This window comes from Rhipicephalus microplus, chromosome 9, assembly GCF_043290135.1.
Source record: "Rhipicephalus microplus isolate Deutch F79 chromosome 9, USDA_Rmic, whole genome shotgun sequence".
In the NCBI taxonomy this organism is placed as follows: Eukaryota; Metazoa; Arthropoda; class Arachnida; order Ixodida; family Ixodidae; genus Rhipicephalus; species Rhipicephalus microplus.
Window position 1 is genome coordinate 23,755,361 of NC_134708.1, and position 20,840 is coordinate 23,776,200.

The 20,840-nt window shown below is 45.6% G+C and overlaps 1 protein-coding gene across 1 annotated transcript in view; it reads left to right on the forward strand.

Moving 5' to 3' along the window:
- bma (SCY1-like protein bma) overlaps positions 1 to 20,840 on the forward strand; it is a 136,020-nt gene that overhangs the window by 24,157 nt on the left and 91,023 nt on the right. The window contains exon 3 of the mRNA XM_075873323.1: positions 16,011 to 16,171. Within this exon, the coding sequence (XP_075729438.1) occupies positions 16,011 to 16,171 (161 nt within the window). The remainder of the gene's footprint in view (positions 1 to 16,010; positions 16,172 to 20,840) is intronic.

Here is a 20,840-nt window from a genome sequence, read left to right on the forward strand (position 1 = left end):
AGGCCACTGGGGCAAAAGCGCGAGGAAGATTTTTTTTTTTTCATAAGGCAGCCCGCATGGGGCGTGCGCGTTTATCGAGTTTCAAGGTCTCGCTGTTTTGAACATCTCTGGGTGGTCTCACGATGTTATCGTATCGCCTACTTTTTTCAAGGTGTTATCTCTCTCAGTGCTCGCCATCTTTTTTATCTCACTCATTTTTGTTGAACTAAGGAATCGTACGGAACCCCTGAAGTCTGCAAAACGAGAGATGGCTATACAAACAATAAATGAAAGGCAAGATATATATATATATATATATATATATATATATATATATATATATATATATATATATATATATATATATATATATATATATATATATATATATATATATATATATATATATATATATATATTCAAGAAATCCCAGGGTTTCCTACGCATTTGCTTATAAAGTTTTACTTGCTATGTGGCGTTTAACGTCCCAAAACCACCAGATGATTATGAGAGACGCCGTAGTGGAGGGCTCCGGAAATTTCGACCACCTGGGATTCTTTAACGTGCACCCAAATCTGAGCACACGGGTCTACAACAATTCCGCCTTCATCACAAATGCAGCCACCGCAGCCGGGATTCGAATGCGTGACCTGCGGGTATAAAGTTTAACTTGGCAATCTAACACAATAGAACAATTATCGTAGAAAAACGGGGTTATAGTCTACGACAAATATACGATAACTTGATAAAACCATTATATTTATAACCAAGTTTTCAAGCGAACTTCGGGTGAAAACTATTCCAATTAGATAGATAGATAGATAGATAGATAGATAGATAGATAGATAGATAGATAGATAGATAGATAGATAGATAGATAGATAGATAGATAGATAGATAGATAGATAGATAGATAGATAGATAGATAGATAGATAGATAGATAGATAGATAGATAGATAGATAGATAGATAGATAGATAGATAGATAGATAGATAGATAGATAGATAGATAGATAGATAGATAGATAGATAGATAGATAGATAGATAGATAGATAGATAGATCTTTATTGCGACTAGAAAAGTTAGCGCACCTACGAACGTATGCCGCTTCTTCACATACCCTTCCGTCCGTACTCAGCTGCCCGCCATCAGACGTGGGCCTTCACTCCTACCTTCTCCCTCATCAGAGACGCCATGCACCTGCTTCCAAACACAGCTTTGAGCGAGAGCATTCCCGCGACTTCAGGTACTCCGCAAACCTGACTTGCGCGAAAAAAATATTGTTTGCTAATTAAGTTAGCGCACCTGTAGACTTGCGAAACTCCTTCGGTGCAGCGACGCGGCAATGTATTCGGCGAACTATACGGTGCAGCTCTGTTTATCATCCGTGTTCACCTAAAGGCTGGTAATCTTTCTCATAAACACCGGCACTGTCGCCGTATCACGGAAAAACAAACAAATCCGGAAAGCCTTTCATATATCTCGCCTAGTTGCAGCCAAACAAAGCCGTTCGCGAAGCCCTTCGGTTCCCTATTCTAATTTGTTGCTGCAGAAATAAGATGACAAAATAAAGGAAACGAGCTCTTTTTTTTTTCTTTTCTGTTTCTCTCTTACCCCTATAACCCGATGCTTTTGTTGCAGGCTTCGCTACATTATCGCGAGCACGGTGTTCAAGAAAGTGAACGATAACGGGGAGCCGCAACTTACTCTGTTTGCGCAAGAAACTTTCCAGCCTTTTGCGCCGGCGTAACAAAATAAAAAGAAAAACTTGCATCGCCACGTTTCACAATAAAAGCGTTGGTTGAAAGGCATAATTTTTTTTTTCAGGGTCGCGCGCGCAAAAGGGAGGCTGATAAAATAAAGCGGAACGGGTTAGCACAGTGCAAACTTCGCTCTATTTATAGAACCGACCCCTCGTTTTCCATAATATCCTGATCACGCCGATTCCTGGTACGAAAATGCAAGAAAGTGAAAGTACTGTTTGCGCAACCTCGTATGAAAAGCGAGAATGGCGGTGAGCTTTTTTTCCAGGTAAACAATGGAGGTGAGGTAATATTTTGGGTGTTTTACTGACACTCGCTTGGTGTTTTTGGGTTTTCATTTTCTGTTATTTTTGTATTGCGTTCGTGTACTCACAAATGAAGGTGGTTGCGCAATAAAGACCGAAGCGATGAAAGCATGGCAAGAAGAAAAATATAGCCAGTAAAAAGAGGGCTCAAATTTGGAGTTCGAAAAAAGGGGCTGAGACCTGGCTATATACAAGTCAATGAGTTCAAGGCAACGACGCAACAAGCCTAATATTCTAATAAATTTACTCTTTATCTCATATTAGTTGAACACAGGCGCACGCTATTGTTAGAGAAGATTAGTCTGACTGTTTTATAAATTAGGAGCTGGAGAGTCATAAAAAAATACTGATATTAGCCCAGGCGGTAATGAAAGGCTCTGAGGTACCTTTCACGCAGCATTGCCTATCACTGGGGTCTATGTCCCAAGAAAGTTCTCATGCGGGCGAAAGAACTTGTTCTCCTTGGTACCCATCTCTGCCACAGTAAGACAGCTGCAGTGGCGCTGCCAGCAATCAGGCAGCATTTATGAAAAAAAATTGTCCCGAATCTGCATGTTACACTATAAATGTCGTTGAAAGACGATAGTCTTGCGTCTGAAGAGAGTGAACAAAACGTTTATTTTATGTTCTGCGCCAGAAATTCGGTGAATGGTATTCTGCAGGCGCTGCGTTACAGTGCATCGAGCACGTGGCGGAGGAGAACGAGCACATTAGGCACGTTAGACACAAGTGCCATCTGGCAGTTATCTTCGGAAATAAAGGCGTGCAGCCCGCGGAGAAAGATGCGCGCCAGTCTCGAAGGTGATAAGGTGTAGAACGCAAAGCGACGGGCAGGTGCCACCTCCGTGACGTCGTAGCAAAGCGTCGGAAACACCTTTTTGAGCATCGCGTTGCACTGTCAGCGCCGCGTGAATAAACGCTACATTCCTTATAGTTACTTGTGTGTGCCTCTTCTTGTAAAAAGGCAGACATACAAGACAGAGACCTGTTGTTATGGTGCCTCAGATATGCGCAATATTTGCTTGCTTTTTTAATTGACAATCCCACAACTATGAACGCTAAACCTTGAGCAATATTGGTGGGCGCTGCGGAGGGGGTTCGCCATTTCGTGTCGTTTGAGGTATCGTTAGGGCGGACAAACATACAAAGGTTCAGACAGACAGACAAACAGACAGACAGACAGACCAAAATTTTTCCATCGAAGGTCCTCAAGAAAGGCTACTATCTTTAAAGGATCATTTCTTATCAGTGGCCGAAAAATTTTGTGCCAAGTTCGAAACATTTTTACGCATATACAGGGTGCCAAATCGAGTAGTTGGTGCAAAACTAAGAACAGCATATATGGTTGTAAGGGTGACAGCGCTTAACGATGAGAGACGAAAAAAAGGGGCCAAAAAACAGCCATGTTTCATTTGATTTCGGTAAATCCCTCGACACACTGGCACACAATAACAGGACATGGTCACATATTATAACATTTAGACGATAACCTAAAGAAATCATTGGAGTTATTTTAGGGGCGAAGCTCTTTAATGTTGCAGCCATTCGTCCCTCGTAGTAGTGCGTAACATGTCCTACGCTTTGACCTGCAAGGTGGTGCCGGGGGCAGATTTCTTCTGTGTGTGTTTGAACAATAAAAATATCGCAGCGCGCGCGTTAACTAAAAGCCGAATTCTCCTGTCTCTCATTCCCCATTAGCAGCCTTTGGCATGTACATTGAGCACTATCTGTCAAGAAATTGTTGCTACGTTATACTCGCTGGGCGTAACTTTCTTGGTTTTAGAAAGGTTTAGCGGACTCGCTCGCTGGATTCCGTACTGACCGGTTGTGCCCTCGCGATCTCCGACGTCAGCGTAGCTCTGGCCGACTGGGCTTGCTCTACGTCATCTCCTGACGCCGACAAGAGCTCTCTCAAGTGGTGCCCCGTCTTCGGACTCCTGTGACCGTGTTTCCATCTTTCCTATCTCTACTATCCCCTCGATATGTCCTCGCTCACTGGCTTAGCGCATCTTTCTCTCTATATATATACCTTTATTCCTACTCCTGTAACTCCTCTTCACCCCCATCCCTTGGGAGCTACTGCTGAGGTGTCGCACCGTGATGCAGACAGTCACGGGGCCCACTTTTACCTTCCTTTCTCTGTTAGAACCGCCACACAGAAAGGTTTAGCAAGCATGGGCCGCAGTGCCATGAATACAGTAAACTAGCATATACCATGAACTCGAGGGGGTTAAAGATGGGAAGTAGACACGAAGCGCAAGCCGTAAGAAAGTGTGCGTGTGCTTGAAAGTGTGCGTGTGCTCGTTTAGTCCTTGGAATGTCCGCTGGATGGCGGTGGTTCTATATGAGGAATATATGATGAAAACATGCAAGATGGTGGTACTTGGAGTGTTGACTAGATGGACGAACGGACACACAGACAGATGCATGGATGGACGCAAGGAGCTGCACGGACGGATGAACACATGGACGGACGCAGAGGCGGATGCATGGACGAACGCAGGGACGGACGCATGGATGAACGTGCGGACGCACGAACAGACGCACGCACGGATGGGCGGATGAACGCACGGATGGTCACACAGACGGACGCATAGACGGACGGATGCTTCGCCCCACTCTTCATCATTCACCCTGTGAATATGCTGCCATTTTTTTCTAAGAAACAGGTCTCTTGTCCACCCGCCTCAGTTGACTCTATTGCGAGATCCATGTTCTGCTTTTTTTCTTCTAAGTTGATGTATTAAACTTCCCGTGCCCCCCTCTGAAAACAATCGACATCTAACGAGATTTTACGAGGCCTCGAGAACAGAAGGCTCTTAAGCTTGTCGGAGCTAACACGGGAAAGATCCAGCCCTGACAGCGTTCAGTTTTCAAACTGATTTTTTATTATCGCGTTGCACCCGCTGCGCAACCCAAATGCCAACTTCTTCTTCCTTGACGAGCGGCGCAATGAGACGCTACAGGGCTCCCCCCGTAGAGCGAGAGCCGTAGGAATCACCAGAGGAGTCGCCCAGTGGACATGCTTGGATGTTGTCATTTGTACTTTAGATTGAAACCTCGTGGCCGCGAGAGCGGCGATATACGCAGGTTTCAGTCGATCAGCAGTCATGACGTCTTCACGGCCATTGATGTCCAGCGAGAACGTCTTAGGTGTACGATGGAGTACGCGGAATGAGCCATCATAGGCTGGTGTTGGTGGTGGCCGTATTTGGTCACGCCGAACAAAGACGTGACTGCAGTCATGCAGATCCTGACTGACAAAGACAGACTGGGGGTGTCGGTCGACAGGAATCATAGGAGCAAGGTCCCGAAACGTGGTGCGCAGCTCTCGAATGTACGTGGAGGCATCGTGAGCGGAAGGTGGCGATGATGGCTCGAAGAATTCTCCTGGAAGACACAGGGAAACGCCATAAACTAGTTCAGCTGATGAGCATCCGAGATCCACTTTCAATGCTGATCGGATGCCCAGAAGTACGAAGGGGAGGTGGTCGAGCCAACGTTCCCTTGGCTGGTGAGCAGTGAGGGCAGCTTTCAATTGTCGATGAAGCCGTTCGACCATGCCATTGGCGGATGGATGGTAGGCAGTTGTGTGGATGTGTCGAATGCCCAGGATATTGGCAAGTGCGTTGAAAAGGGCCGATTGAAACTGACGACCGCGATCAGTGGTGACGACAGAAGAACATCCAAAGCGCGACACCCAGCCGTTTGTGAAAGCCTTGGCAACTGTTGGTGCTGTAATGTCGGAAATGAGAAACGCTGCCGGCCATCGGGTGAAGCGATCCACACATGTCAGCAGGTAACAGGATACTTGCGATGACGGAAGAGGACCGACGATGTCGAGATGGACGTGAAAAAACCTTGCGTCTGGAGGCCGAAACGGGGATATTGCCATGACAGCGTGACGGTCAACTTTAGCGCGCTGGCACTCAAGGCAGGTTCGCGCCCAGCGTCGGACATCAGCATTGATGCTTGGCCAAAAGAAACGAGATGTGACTAGCTTCTGGGTCGCACGAATACCAGGATGGCTCATGTTGTGCAATTGATCAAAAATTGCACGACAAAAAGCTGAAGGCACGAAGGGCCGAGGGACACCAGTAGACGTTTCGCACGTTATTAATGAGGTAGAAAATGGAAGCGGGTACTCCGTGAACGATAGAGACGTGGATGAAGAGCGAAGACGATGCAGCTCAGGATCGTTGCTTTGGGCAGCTGCTAGCTCTTCCATGTCTAGTGGGGGCTGGGTCGACAAGGCACCGATGCGGGATAGTGCATCAGCAGCAGCATTTTCCGGCCCATGTACGTGTCTGAGATCCACAGTGAACTCGGAAATAAAGCATAGTTGACGGATCTCCCGTGCAGTATAATTGCTGTGATTGCGATGGAAAACAAACGTCAGGAGCTTGTGGTCTGTAACGACGTAAAAGTCCCGGCCCTCCAATAAATGACAAAAATGTTTGATGGCGAGGTATACCGCGAGGGGTTCTCGGGCAAATGTACTGTATTTTGTCTCTGGTGGCTTCAGTTTTTGCGAGAAAAAACCCAAGGGGCTGCCAACAGGATACGTGCTGCTCGAGAACAGCGCCAACTGCCACGCTTGATGCATCGGTGATGAGACGAATTGGGGCATCAGGGACGGGATGTGTGAGCATGATAGCGTCTGCCAGAGCCTTCTTGGCAGTGTCGAAGGCAGATGCAGCGTCCTTGGGCCACTCCAGTGGCGCAGCCGGGTCTTTCTTTTTAGCCAATAGGTCGGTCAAGGGCTTTAGGAATGTGGCGCACTTTGGAAGAAAGCGGCGATGGAAGTTTAGTAGGCCCGGAAATTCTCGGAGTCTCTTCAGAGAAGTCGGGGGTGGAAAGTCTTGAATAGCCTTCACTTTGCTGGCGAGTGGTTGGATACTCTTTGGAGTGACAAGGTGGCCTAAAAAATCTATTGTAGCGACGCCGAAGAGGCACTTATTGGGATTAATTACGAAGCCGTAATCATCCAGGCGGTGGAACAGGGTGCGCAGGTGGGCTTCATGCTCAGGGCCGGATGAGCTTGCTACAAGGAGGTCATCAAGGTAGGCAAATACGAAATCGAGACCTCGCGTGACCTCATTGATAGTGCGCTGAAAGGTCTGTGCAGAGTTGCGCAATCCAAAAGGCATCCTCACATATTCAAACAGACCGAATGGGGTGGTGATGGCCGTCTTCGGAATGTCGGCGGGTTCTACAGGAATCTGATGGTAAGCCTTCATTAAGTCAATCTTAGAGAATATTGTGCACCCAGCCAAATTTGATGTGAAATCCTGTATGTGAGGAAGTAAATAGCGGTCTGGTAAGGTGTGGGCATTGAGGGCGCGGTAATCCCCACATGGTCTCCAGTCGCCAGGATCTTTCTTCGGCACCATGTGGAGTGGCGACGCCCAGTTGCTGGAGGAAGGCCACACAATGCCGAGTTCAAGCATGTGCTCAAACTCACGGCGGGCGATGGTGAGGCGTTCTCCAGGTAGTCGACGGGGTCGTGTAAAAACGGGAGGTCCAGTGGTCACAATGTGGTGAGTGATGGAATGCTTCACCGGTGACTCTCTGGTGTGCAGCTTCGTGATTCTGGGAAAGTCGTCGAGTATTTTTGCATACGGCGAAGCAGGTGTGAGAGCTCGCAGTCCCGTTGGCGAGGAAGTACATAGTACACCGTTGATGGAGAGGCGGGTGTTGAGATCAATGAGGCGATGAGCATGCATGTCCACAGCAAGGTTGAAAAAACTGAGGAAGTCAGCTCCAAGAACAGCTTGCGAGACGTCAGCGACGATGAAAATCCAGCGGAACGTACGGCGTAGTCCAAGGTCAAGTGTAAGAAAGCGTTGGCCGCATGTGCGAATGGCGGAATTGTTGATCGCTTGGAGTGGGCAGGTCTGTTCGTTGTGACGGCGATCTGCACACGAGGCCGGGATGACGCTAGCCTGGGCTCCTGTGTCGACTAGGAAGCAAGCGCCAGTGATCTTATCAGAAACATAGAAAAGGCGGCATGACTTTCGAACAGTACCACTTGCCGCCGTCGGTGGCCGGTCGTCGCATTTCCCGACCAGGAGCACGGGCGAGTGCACTTGCGAACAGAGGCACCGAATCGGCGGTGGTACCAGCACACGGTTGAGGATGAAACGTCCCGCGGCGCGTCGGGTGGCCGAAGTTCCGGAGAACGTGGGGGCGTCGAGGAGCGACTGTGTATCTGGAACCTGGATGACGGTCGACGATGCGCAGGTACAAAGTCATGGAGGCACCTGACAAGGGCGTCCAAACGGTTCTCGATGCTCGCGAGCGCCGGTTCTGCAGCGGTGGCCGGTGGCGGTGTGGTAACGGCGTTGAGGCTATGTGCCCGCGAGTAGTCCGCCACTCGGTCAGCCATTTCAGCGAGTGTGTCTAGTGGGACATCTCCTGCAGCTACGAGGACCAGGACCATGCTCCGCGGTAAGCGCTGGAGGAACAACTCACGTAACAGCTTCTCCTCTTGAGGGTCGGAGGGGCCGCCAAGGAGCTGGCGCATGCGTCGCAGGAGCTGTGATGGGCGACGGTCACCGAGCTCTGTAGCCGTGATGAGCTGTTGGAGTCTGCTGTGTTCGGACTCAGACTTGCGGGAAATGATAGCTGCCTTCAACGTGTCGTAGGGATGGCTCGGGTGTGGCGACGCTCGGGTGTGTCGTAGGGATGGCTCGGGTGTGGCGACGCTAAGTTATCAGCTAAGTCGTCAGCTACGTCCGGAGGTAAGCAGGATACCAGATGCCAGTGCCTGGTCTGTTGGCTGGCGATTTGCCGTAGACGGAAGTGCGCCTCAACCTGCAGAAACCATGTGCTGGGGCTGTTGGGCCAAAATGGTGGCAGGTTGACATGTTGGATCGCAGCGACTGCAGCACCACTAGGTTTGGCGTCTTCTTGGGCGTGAGGACCGGTAGGATTGGTGGCAGAGCCGGCGGGATCCATGCGGAATGATCGGGGCTGTGTGTTCTTTATCGGGTCACCATTAACTGTCGGAGCTAACACGGGAAAGATCCAGCCCTGACAGCGTTCAGTTTTCGAACTGATTTTTTATTATCGCGTTGCACCCGCCGCGCGGCCCAAATGCCAACTTCTTCTTCCTTGACGAGCGGCGCATTGAGACGCTACAAGCTTTTCGAACCTCACCCTGTTTCGAAGTGTATCCAAGATCGCTCCACCTTTATTTAACAAAGCATTGGTGTCATGTATTAGATATTCTAGATGTCGTGATGACGGAACTTGTATTGGCGATTTGTGACATAATGATGACGATATACGGTGATGTTATCATATCGCGAAAACATTACGTATCACTCGAGTTGTCACAACCATCAGGTGATGGCAGTCAGTGTTCGCGCTTTATGAGGCATAAAAAACTTTCGCCTTATGAGAGAAACAAATGAGAATATATTAATGATTACGCAAGACGATCGGACGGCTGCGTTAACCTATCCAGATAATTTTTGAGTATACATGCTTGATTTTAACATAATTTAGTTAAGGATATTTGTTGAAGTAGACATCAAAATTCGATTGAATTGAATTGGAGCTTGAAAATGTACAAACCCGATTGTTGTCCTTTCGTCAACTTCGTCTTTCGTTTCTTGCGCTGTTCCCCTCTTCCTAGACAAGACAAAATGAATGGAAGACTATGATTATTTAAATGAAGCGTGTTCTTCTACAACAATACTCTTCTTTTCTTTTTTTTTTTAGGGGCGAAGCTCCTTAAGGCGTGGGCTGTGCGTCCCCTGTATGTAGCCGCCTCTCGTTTAGTTCTAGCAGTGTTCACTAGATGGCGGTACCGTCCCCTGGATGTAGCCACCTCTCGTTTAGTTCTTGCAGTGTACAATAGATGGTGGTACTTGTAGCTGATGATGAAAAGATGCAAGATGTTATAAACTAGACGGCGGTACTTGTAGTTGATGATGAAAGATGCGAGATGTTATAAACTAGGAATGATGTCGCCTATGGCGCGTGTCACTGGTGGAAGGCAGTCGTTCGATTTAGTGCGGCGACGTACGCTAGGGGGGCGTTGTAATAAAATCGAGTGGGCAAAATGTACGGAGTATTCATGGTTTACCAAGTTTACCTCCGGAGCTTCGCCCACTCATTATCATTCACTTCGGGGATATGGTGGCACTTTTTTTTCTTCTCTTCAATCAAGCTAATGGGTCATATCGAAAACTGTCTATTGCTAAAGAATTTGTTATGATAAAAAAATTTATTTATATATTAAGACAGCGTCCGCTTCATTGCCCATCCCCGATGGTGTGCTGCATCAGTTTAATAAAAGTCAACCAACTAACCACGCACGTAACGACTCACCTAGGCTTTAGCTGTGTTAGAACTAACTGTGCAATGCTGCCGATTAGTGAGCCCAGCGTCTATCGTCCTTACTAGTTCTGTCGCGGAGCCGTTGTTTATCCAAACTCAAAAAAAAAAAATTCCCAGCGATTCAATCATTTACCGCCTAAAACACTGCAAGCGGCGTCGGACGAAATGCGTCGCACGTTTGCAAAAACCTAAAATGATCGCATTACTGCTATCCGCATGATATAACACAGTCTGGCTCTTCGGCACTGCGTTTTTTTTTTTGTCTTGCCATTCTTCCTAATATTTAGGTGCGTTTCTTCCTGTGGTCTGGCTGACCACCCCTGACAAATTGCCGTCAGACCAACTGGCGGCTCAAGGGGTGCGCCCGGCTATCGCCGAGAGCAAGATGAAAAGGGCACAGCTTGCCGTAGTGGTGCAAGGCTGGAACTAACAGCGCAGCAGAGCGGCCTTTCTTGTTCCTCTTTCTTTCTTTCTTTCTTTCTTTCTTTCTTTCTTTCTTTCTTTCTTTCTTTCTTTCTTTCTTTCTTTCTTTCTTTCTTTTTTCTTTCTTTCTTTCTTTCTTTCTTTCTTTCTTCTTATCGCTCACTTTTTTTCTTTTTGTCTCTGTCTATTTCTCGCTGTATTTCTTTTTTTTCCCTCCTTCATGTCTTTCTTAGCGTCTGTATCTCTTTCTCGTTCTTAATTTCTTTATTGTTATCTTTCTCTCTATGTATTCATTCCCTCAACTATCCATTTTATTGCATCACACCGACGCACATGTTCACCAGCGCACGTTCACCGGCGCACATGTTCGCAGAGCCTAACAGAGGATGAGGATGGTGAAGCACGGAGCGGGGGTTGGCATGGCGAGCATAGTTTTCGCGAGGACGGCAAGGAGGTCTGCCTCGCATCACCAGCTTTAGTGGTGAAGCATGAAGAAGTTTATGAATAGAAAGGAAGCAGAGCGTCCATCTATTTCCTCTTCTTAATTCTCCCCTTCATCCTATTTTTAAGTGCGAAGCATTTCTTAGCGAACTCCGGCGACTTTGAGCGTAGCTATCTATCTATCTATCAATCTATCTAGCCGCCTAAGACTTTTAGCTCTCCTGGCCGTTTCGATAATGATATCGATACCAAACTTGGTACGGCATAACATGACTGTTTGACGAGCATATTTGACTAGTCGTAATATCAAAATCATGATATGCATGTCATGAATGTCGTGATTTACATTTCATGTTCCTGCAGCTGTTGCGGTGGTTCCGTTCACATGGAATGTTGCAAAATTGGTATAGTATGATATGATTGCATGGCAAACACAAGCGACCGACCCTAACATGAAAATCATGACTTGCGTGTCATGTAACAACATGACTACATGTCAAGCTCATGATGCGCTCTCGACCGTTTCGCTAGCGTCGGTGTTATAGGACGTGTATGAATGACGAAGGTGTGTGACTGGTGCAAACATGATAATCATGAGATGCGTGTCGTGTAACAACATGACTACATGCCACGCTCATGATGCGCTCGTGGCTGTTTCGCTAGGGTCACATATACCACATTTGGTATTACGGGACGTGAATGGCTGACGAAGCTATGATATCAGTGCAAACATGATAAACATGAGATGCGTGTCATGTATCAACATAACGACATGCCATGCTCATGATGTGCTCGCGGCCGTTTTGCTAGCTTCTCATGAATGAAATTCGGTATTACGGGATGTGAATGGGTGACGAAGGTGTGAATGGTGCAAACATAATAATCATGAGATGCGTGTCATGTAAAAAAAATAACTACATGCTACGTTCATGATGCGCTCGCGGCCGTTTCGCAGGCTTCGTATGTACCGAACTTGTTATTACGTGACGCGAACGGACGTAATACCAAGTTAGTACGACATAGGTAAATGACACGTCCAAACATGATAATCACGACATGCTTGTGATATAACAACATGACTGCATGCCACACTATTGACGCGCTTGTGGCCGTTTCGCTAGCTTCACATGTGCCAAATTTGGTATTACGTGACGTCAATGGATGATGAAGGTATGCGACTGGTGCAAACATAATAATCATGAGATGCGTGTCATGTGAGAACATGAGTACATGCAACAGACAAGGCGCTAATACATGTCGAAGTGACGCAATGCGCGTGCTCACCGGCGTTCATTTCGTCGCGCTGCGCCGGCGTTGCCACGCCAGGCACCGATCCTGCCATATCCTCGCAGGCACGCACCGCGCTGCGTTGCTTTGACGCATGCGCGTTTCAGCGCGTCCGGCGCCTCTCTCTCACGAAAAGAAGGAGACGCAGCGTTGTCTGGGTAACGCATCGGCGCGAAATGCAGCATGTCGCATTTCGCGCCGTTTGCCGTCGGGCCACGCCGAAGGACGCTGGTCGCGCCTGGCGTAGACTATAGAGTGCTCGCGTTTTGCGGACGTAGTGTTGCTGTGCCCAGCGTGCGCGCGCGTGAACGCTACAATGGAGTATACTGGGCCCTTCATAATGCGCTCATGGCCGTTTCGCTAGCTCCAAGTATAACAAATTTGGTGTTACGTGACGTTAATGGATGACGAAATATATGACTGGTGCAAACACGATAATCTTGACATGCGTGTTATGTAAGAACATGACAATATAGCAAGCTCATAGCGTACTCGTGGCCGTTTCGCTAGCTCCACATATACTTAATTTAGTGTCACGTGACGGGAATAGTTGACTTAGGTAAGCGACACATCCAAACACGATAATCATGACACGAAAGTCATATACGGCATCATTTACCTCGACCTCGTAACGTTGTGCTTCAACAACAATCAACATTTTTCACTCGGGCTTCGCATATCAATGATTACTGCTGTACGTCGGATCTGCCAATTTTTTTCTTCTCCTATCCTTCTTCATCTTTTTCCTCTTCTTCTACTTCCTTTTTTTCTTCATGTTGTTGCCATTCGCCTACTCCTGTGCCTCATCTTCCTCTCTTTCTATATTTCCTCCTTCTCTGTTTTTTTTTTCTGAATTGACGTGTGATTAGTAACTTCACTATTGATTATCAGCGATCTTCTTTGTCTCCTTGCCGTTATTTTTTTCATTTTCTTCTTCCTAATGTGCCTGTACCTCTTTACCTACTTCTTTATTCCTCCTCGTTTTATACTCCTTATTGTCCTTTCTACTCAGATTGTTATACTTAATTTTCTTCTTCCTGTTCTTCCACTTCTTTTGCTTCTACGTGTCCATCATCATATTCTTTGCGTCCTTCCTGCTCTTCATCTTCTTTTATTTCTTATCAACCTTCGTTTTCCCTTATTCCTCTTCTTCTACTTACTTTTTTTTCTACTTCTCCCGGTTCTTCTTCCTCTGCTTCCACTTTCTCCATTGCTACTACTTCTTCCTCTTCATCGTCTCGCACTTCTCTTCCTTCATTTTCTTCGTCTACGCACTCTGCAAGAGTGTGCAGTGCTCTCATCAATCGGGTTTTCGCAGTGAGGTCTGCCGCAAATGTGTGACCGTCGGATAAACGACGGGGGCGACACCGCCAGAGTTCGCCACTGAGCAAATGGACGACCGACACAAAGCGCGTTCCATCGGAGACGCAGCGTCGCGTCGTCAATTTGTTCGTGGCGAATAACAGAGAGTTTTCCTTCGCTTGCTCTGTGTTTGTGTCAATTTATTTCGTTCGTTCGTTCTTCTCCGTTTCTTTGCAAAGAAGTCGTGGAAGTAGCGCGTAAGAGACGCCTGTGTCTTACAACGCAGCCCTTCTATCTGGCCATCGCTCTGATTTCGGGGGCCTCGTGGGGCTTAACGCGCCCCAGGGGCGTTTGCCGAAAATGACCACGCCACTGAAGCAGCCATCGCATTTAAGTAATAGAAAGTGACTGTTCCTCAAAGAGTGAACAAAGAAGGAAGTAAGGACATTGCTTGATCAGCAGAGCTTCGTAAGTTGTACAAACATTTGAGGTCGTGATTGGGTTTCGGCCTTTGCTTCATTCTTGTTTTTTTTTTGTTTTGTTTTTCGCTGAATCCGAAGGAAGGTGTACAGGTAGCGTAATGTCGCGCGGCATGAAAAGTGTACTTTGCTTTGACTTTTTATAAGAACCACTTCCGAGTACTTGTTTAGCGAACAAACTGTTTTTCTAAGAGGACAAAAAAAAAAACCTGCAAAGTTGCATTACGCTGAACAGCACCCATGGGTATTGGGCCAAAAACACAGGCTCTCTTTGTTTTAACCTGTGCACATGTATCATCAACATGATCTTACAGACATATACGTGCGTTGATCCCTCTTAGCTCTGGCCTCTTGATTAGTAACAAAACTTATTTGCGCATTCCTTCCACCCACCCTATACTAAGAGTGCTTGAAGAGCTCCTTCCTTATCGGAAAATATATTATCCTTCCCTCCTCGATGGAGATAGTGCAGTGTGTTTAACGTAACCCCACTGATGAAGCCACTCTTGTTCTTTAAACAACAAAAAATATCCATTCTAAAATTCCTCTTTTTCCGGACAGCAGAGTGTGGTGATGTGTTCAGACGCTTCTGGTTGTAATTGAGTCACAGCTTTCTTTCTGTCTCTTTTTTTTGCTACCTGTGCACGAAGTTTTCGAGTCATCGTAATGAATCGGGGCGTGACAATGGCACTTTCAATCGTATTTTCTCGATCTAAAGACTTTCGATTGTCTAGGGCACAAGAATACTGCCTTTTTCGTAGAAACAGAAGATTATATAGCTACTTGGAACCTAATTGCTACTCTGTAGTATCGCGTAAAACACCTCAGGCGTTCTCTCATATTCATCCAGTAACTTTCCGTTGAATGGTTTTTCCCAGTTGCATTAAGATTTTTGTTCATGTGCATAATTTTTTTTAATTTGAAATTAAGAGGAAGGTCATCCTGTCGTTCATGTTTTGGATTTACGAAATATGTATTGGTTCTATAGCAGCTGACTTTAGGTTCTGGAGTGGTTGATGGAACCTTTGTGGCAATTACGAATGTATCTGAGTTCTCTAGACGCCTCAGTTTGTTTTAAAAGACCTGTCTAGTTGCGTTTTCTACGTTCGCAAGTGATTATGGTATACGCATTAGTGTTTTATAGTATCACTATTGCGAACGCTATTTGGACTTTTACCATCCACACTCAACTTCGTTGTTCTCCTATTTCTTTTGTTCAGGACGAACTTGTGGTCATTTTTATGTGCGTGCTTACTCAGCGTGAAAAAATTATTAGGTACCACCGTGTAAACGCGCCAGCGTGTCAGGGATTTTGTGAGTATTGGTGTGAGCGTACCGTAGCGCAATCAAATCATGCCAGAAAACTAATTGCTGCTTTTGCCTCAAGTTCAGCTTCACTTTACTGTTTAGTGTATTAGGTGTACTGCGGTGAAGTAAAACTTCATCACAGTATTTTTTTACAAAGTGTACTGCGTTGTAGTTAAACTTCAGCACACTGCATAATTCTTCAGTGTACTACGGTGAAGTCTACGAAACGGAAAAGGATAAACGTCACGATGCGAATGTTAGGAAAATATAGCTAATCAGGAAGGAGTGAATACGCGAGTAACGCTGGTATGTGGTAGGTATTCCCACGGCACGCGTGACTCATTGGAAGAATTCTGTTCGCGTCTCTTTACAGGAGGCTTCGGTGTTTGTGTTCGAGAAACGCGTCGCCGAAAAGCTCCACAAACCAAAACGCAAGGAGACCGTCACCGAGATTCTGCGCTTCAGTGTAAGGCAGCTGGATCGCTTCAAGCACCCCAAATTGCTCACCATCTACCACCCCATTGAGGAGGCCAGGCAAGTTTGACTGGCTTTATATCGCACGCTGTGTTCAAGAGGGCATGATAGTGATGTTGACGATGATGATGTTGATGACGATGATGACGGGGATGAAGACGACGACGACGACGATAATGATGATCATGATGATTACAATGATGATGATGATGATTACAATGATGATGATGATGATTACGATGATAAAGAAGAATTGAGGTTTATAGTGATAAATAATTGTGATGATGATTGATGGCGATAAAATACTTGTTGTAGTACGTATAATGATGACTTCCAAGCGCTTGTGGTGTACGCTTTCTTGTCCGTGTCTTTTTCGCGCTACATTTACGCCAGAATGACGACCACCATTGTGATAAGAAACATAAGGAGGACTGTTTCAGAGTGCACTATAATCTAGTACACTATAATGGGGCTATCATAATAATACTGATGATGATGAAAATCAGCTCGATTGATTATAATTGGGATGATGATGGTGGTAATGCTTTCATGAGGATGTGACTACGAGGAGGTGACGATGACAATGCAGATGACAAAGAGGCATTTATAATAAAACTGGTATGATGATCATGATTCTGACTATCATGATAATGCGTGTACAAGTGATTGCAATGGTGACTACAAGGACGACAAACAACCGAAAAAAGAAAGGGTAATATGTTGAAGAGAACGGGGGCTGTGTTATGCCAGTGATGATAACATTGAGAATGGGAAGGATTCATGTTATTTAAAGCAGCACAGACAACCGGACGAAGAAGTGCACGCAACGAAGCGTTCTTTGTGTCCGCTTGACTTAGTAGCCCCCAAGGAAGTGCGCAACGAGTTCTAGAAACGGCCCTCTTCCAGCTTTTCTTGTGACTTTGCGGCTCTTTCCATGCACGTCTGCTATCTTTTTTTCCTTACCATCACCCTAATCAAAATTGATCGCACACTTTTTCACGCGCTTACAAAACTACGGCTGGCTCCCGTCTATGAACACTACACTGAATCCCAGTTTTTTGCATAACGTCGTTACTAAATATATTACTTCGCCTGGCAGCGTGGAAACTTCCAGGCAGGCTGTTAGCAATAACCCAATCACTCTTCCCAATAGAAGATGCACATCATATCACTTCTAGCTAAACGAGAAATCATTTATATGCCGAAATCGAGGGCACCCAAGGCAGGATGTGTTTTTTGTTAAATGTTATTTGTTCGAGTCGAGGTACTATGAAGCCTGTTTCTCCGCATAACCCGAGAAATATTGTCTTTCTCCTTTGGGAAGCAGCAAAGCGAAAAACACCCCCAGCACTTCGAAAATGAAGTAAAAGTGGTTGCTATGTATTACTTCTCACCACTCGCATGGCTGCATCGCGTTTCCGCTTAGTCATCCCACTACTACGCAAACTGGGAACGAAAGACAAACAGCGCTGCCAGTATTCCGCCGCTAGAGCGATGCTTCATTTCTGAACCAAAAGACGTGTTCTGCGGTTTTCTTTTCATTATCCCCGTTTACCTGCCATCTTTCTAACGTCGACGTTTGACGTCAGACGTGAACAGAAGGGCCTGTGGTTAACGCGATGAACGTCAAAGGAAAACGTCGGGGAGTTATAGAGGCACTGAGAGACAGAAAAAAAAAGGAGGAAGGAGATGAATCGCCAGAATCCCTTGCTTTATCTTACGGCTCATCTTTCTTTTTTCTAGTTCCCAAAACTGCACGTAAGCACGACGTGCAAAGAGATGACGAGAACAGAACATACAAGTTCGGAGAACGGCGTGCCCTGGAGAGCATTGGATTCAGCCTCTTTTCTCCCGGTACCACCCTGCGCGCTCCCTATTTCTTTCTTTCCCGAATATCAATACGCGCCGGGCGCCAGTAGTGCGGGGGATGAACTATTGCTCTGTGCCCCAAGCTCACCAAGACAGAACCATCCACGTAATTGCGGAATGAACGGGACCGAGGCTTTGGCCGGCCTCATTCTTCCCTCATTTCCCCATCTCTCGCCCATCCTGTTTTGCTTATTAGTGTGTAAGCTCCCTTACTGCCTTAGCTTCGTTCCCCACCTCCCCCATAATCCCCCCACCCCTTCCCTATAACATCGAAGAAGCTTTCATTTCTTCGCCGCCACCTGTCATCCTTTATTACGTTCCCCACGTTTTCCCCTGTAGTGTTTTTCCGGAGGTGCCTCCATGAAAGGCTTTCCTGCGGAAATATTATTTTTGGGGGGTTTTTGTGGTACGCCATATTTCTTTTGTTTTAAGCTTGGCAACCGCTGTCGCAGGGACGTCATTACCTAGACGAGAAGATGTGAAGGGTTAAGTACAAGAAAAAAAATAAAAAAATAAGAACATTCATTTCACGTCTGTAAACGTGGCGTGAAACTCCTGGAAGAGACACATCCTGGAGTGACTGGGAAGCAGGACCAAAAAAAAAGTGAGTCATTTAAAAGGAAGAGAGAGAGACAGGGGCGACGGCTGAAGCTTTGAGGTGCTTTCTCGGATTTTGCGTGTGCTGACTCGTGTGAAAGCGAAGTGACGTCTTCACACGGTGGTGGAATCAGTTGGAAGGATCTGAGGTACACACTTTTTAAATTGCAACAGCGCTTATTTGAGATGACAGGACTGATGACAGGATGAAAGCAACTTTTGAAAGTAACAAAGGATTTGGCACGAAAAGACTGCTTTATGTTTGCATGTTATGCGCATGGAAAAAGTGTTTCTCTGAGAATGTGAAGGAGCACGCGCTGCGCATGTCAAATCTTCAGATGACCTTATCAGTGTGCCACTAATCTAAACTGCATGTGATGGTATAATCCACTAGGCATGCACTAACACGATTGCCATGAATGAATATTACTTGCAGAACGAGCTCGGCATAGGGATGCCTATCTTATGCCCCAGCGTACTAAAACATAATCATTTAAACAGAAGATCGGTAAAAAAGTGAATGATGTGCCTCGAAAAATTCTTTGGTAAATTTTTATTTGTCTGGCGTCATGATCATAGAAACATGGAGTATTTGCGAACATGACGTATATAAAATGGTGGCATATCAAACACGTTATTTTATTAGAGCAAAATGTCGTGGAGATGAAGTTTCGATACTAACAGATCGGCACACGAAATGCAACATATCTGACCACTTTTCAGCTCGCACGCCTGACTATAAAATACTCTCCGTACTACGTGGTCATACATTATTTAGCGTCTGCTACCAGCCACCAAACAGCAATTACTCAAAATTTTTCAACTTGTATGACCAATTTCTAGCAGGTATTTTTGTCGCAAACTACGAGTGTATCGGGCATTTTAATATTAACATGGGCAGAACTTCTACGAACTTTACAATTATTATACACTCCAACGGTTTCATCAATTTCATTAATCAACCAACATTTCGAAGTCTGTATTAGACCTATTCCTTACAAACCCCTCACAATTGCGTATGAAGCCGGGTGTCTTGTCTAGTATTGTTATTGATCATTTTCCCATATTTCTGTGCTCACGGAAACGGTGCATGCCTGCATGTGCAATCATCTTTTATCAGCGATTTACAATATTCGCCCTCAACTGATTTCGTGAAGCACTCAATATAAATAACTGGGATGTAATTCGCAGAGCCGGTAACGTTCAGCAATTGTATTAATAATCACTCATTGAAGCATTCAACCAAACGTATGAATTGAAATCGTCTGTGAAAGTGCGTAAGAAAAATGGAAAAATAGGCAAACCATGAATAACGCCAGAGTTACGCTGAGACATAAAAAAGAAAGACCAGTTATATAATACCTTCATCGTTTCTCATCGTCCAGGAGATTTGGCTGTGTTTAAGCAATACAGAAATACGATAACTAAGAAGTTTCGTTTAGCAAATAAAAGGCACTTCACATCTGTTTCAGAGACCGAAACGGGAAGACGCGAGGTGTTTTGGAATAGCTTTAATACCTCACTGAATTCAGACCGACCACAGTGTGATGAATCAAATTTGAAAATCAGTGCTAAGAAGCTTTCCGGTGCTAAACTAGTTAATGCATTCAGTCATTTTCTAACGAAAGTAATGATTGACCAGATATCATCTCATGTGCCTGTTCATTTAGAACAAAGTGAGATTTTTCTGTTGCACTTGCACCCTGTGGCATTAGTTGACATGTTAACTATAATTAAAAGCTTAAACATTAGCAATAGCTGTCACATAAACAGTGTCCAGATGCGACCAGTGAAATTTCTTGCAGATATCTTGGTGTCTGTTCTTGTTCATATATACAATCTTTGTTTGGATACTTTCATGTTTCCCAGTAAAAGGCAAATTGCCAAAGTAGAGAATGGGGATCATCATAAATCAGGAAATTACAGACCTATTTAAGTTCTGCCGATTTCCTCAGAAGTCTTCAGAAAGCTAAAACGTAAGAAAATCACAAGTTTCATTTTGAAACTATACTGCTCACCCAGTGCCAATTCGGTTTCCGTAAAAACAAATCTACGGAGCTGGCATTGCTTCAAGAGGAAGAGCACATTTTTGACGCAGTTCGAAAAGAAACTATAACGGCTGGGGCGTCCATTGATTAGATCAAAGCAATTGACTTATTTAATCTGGAATTTGTAATGAACAAGCTTCGTTGTTGTGGCACACGGGATTGTGCTCCCACCTAAGCGACCGTCAACAAATGATTGAAATCGATAAGGCACGTTC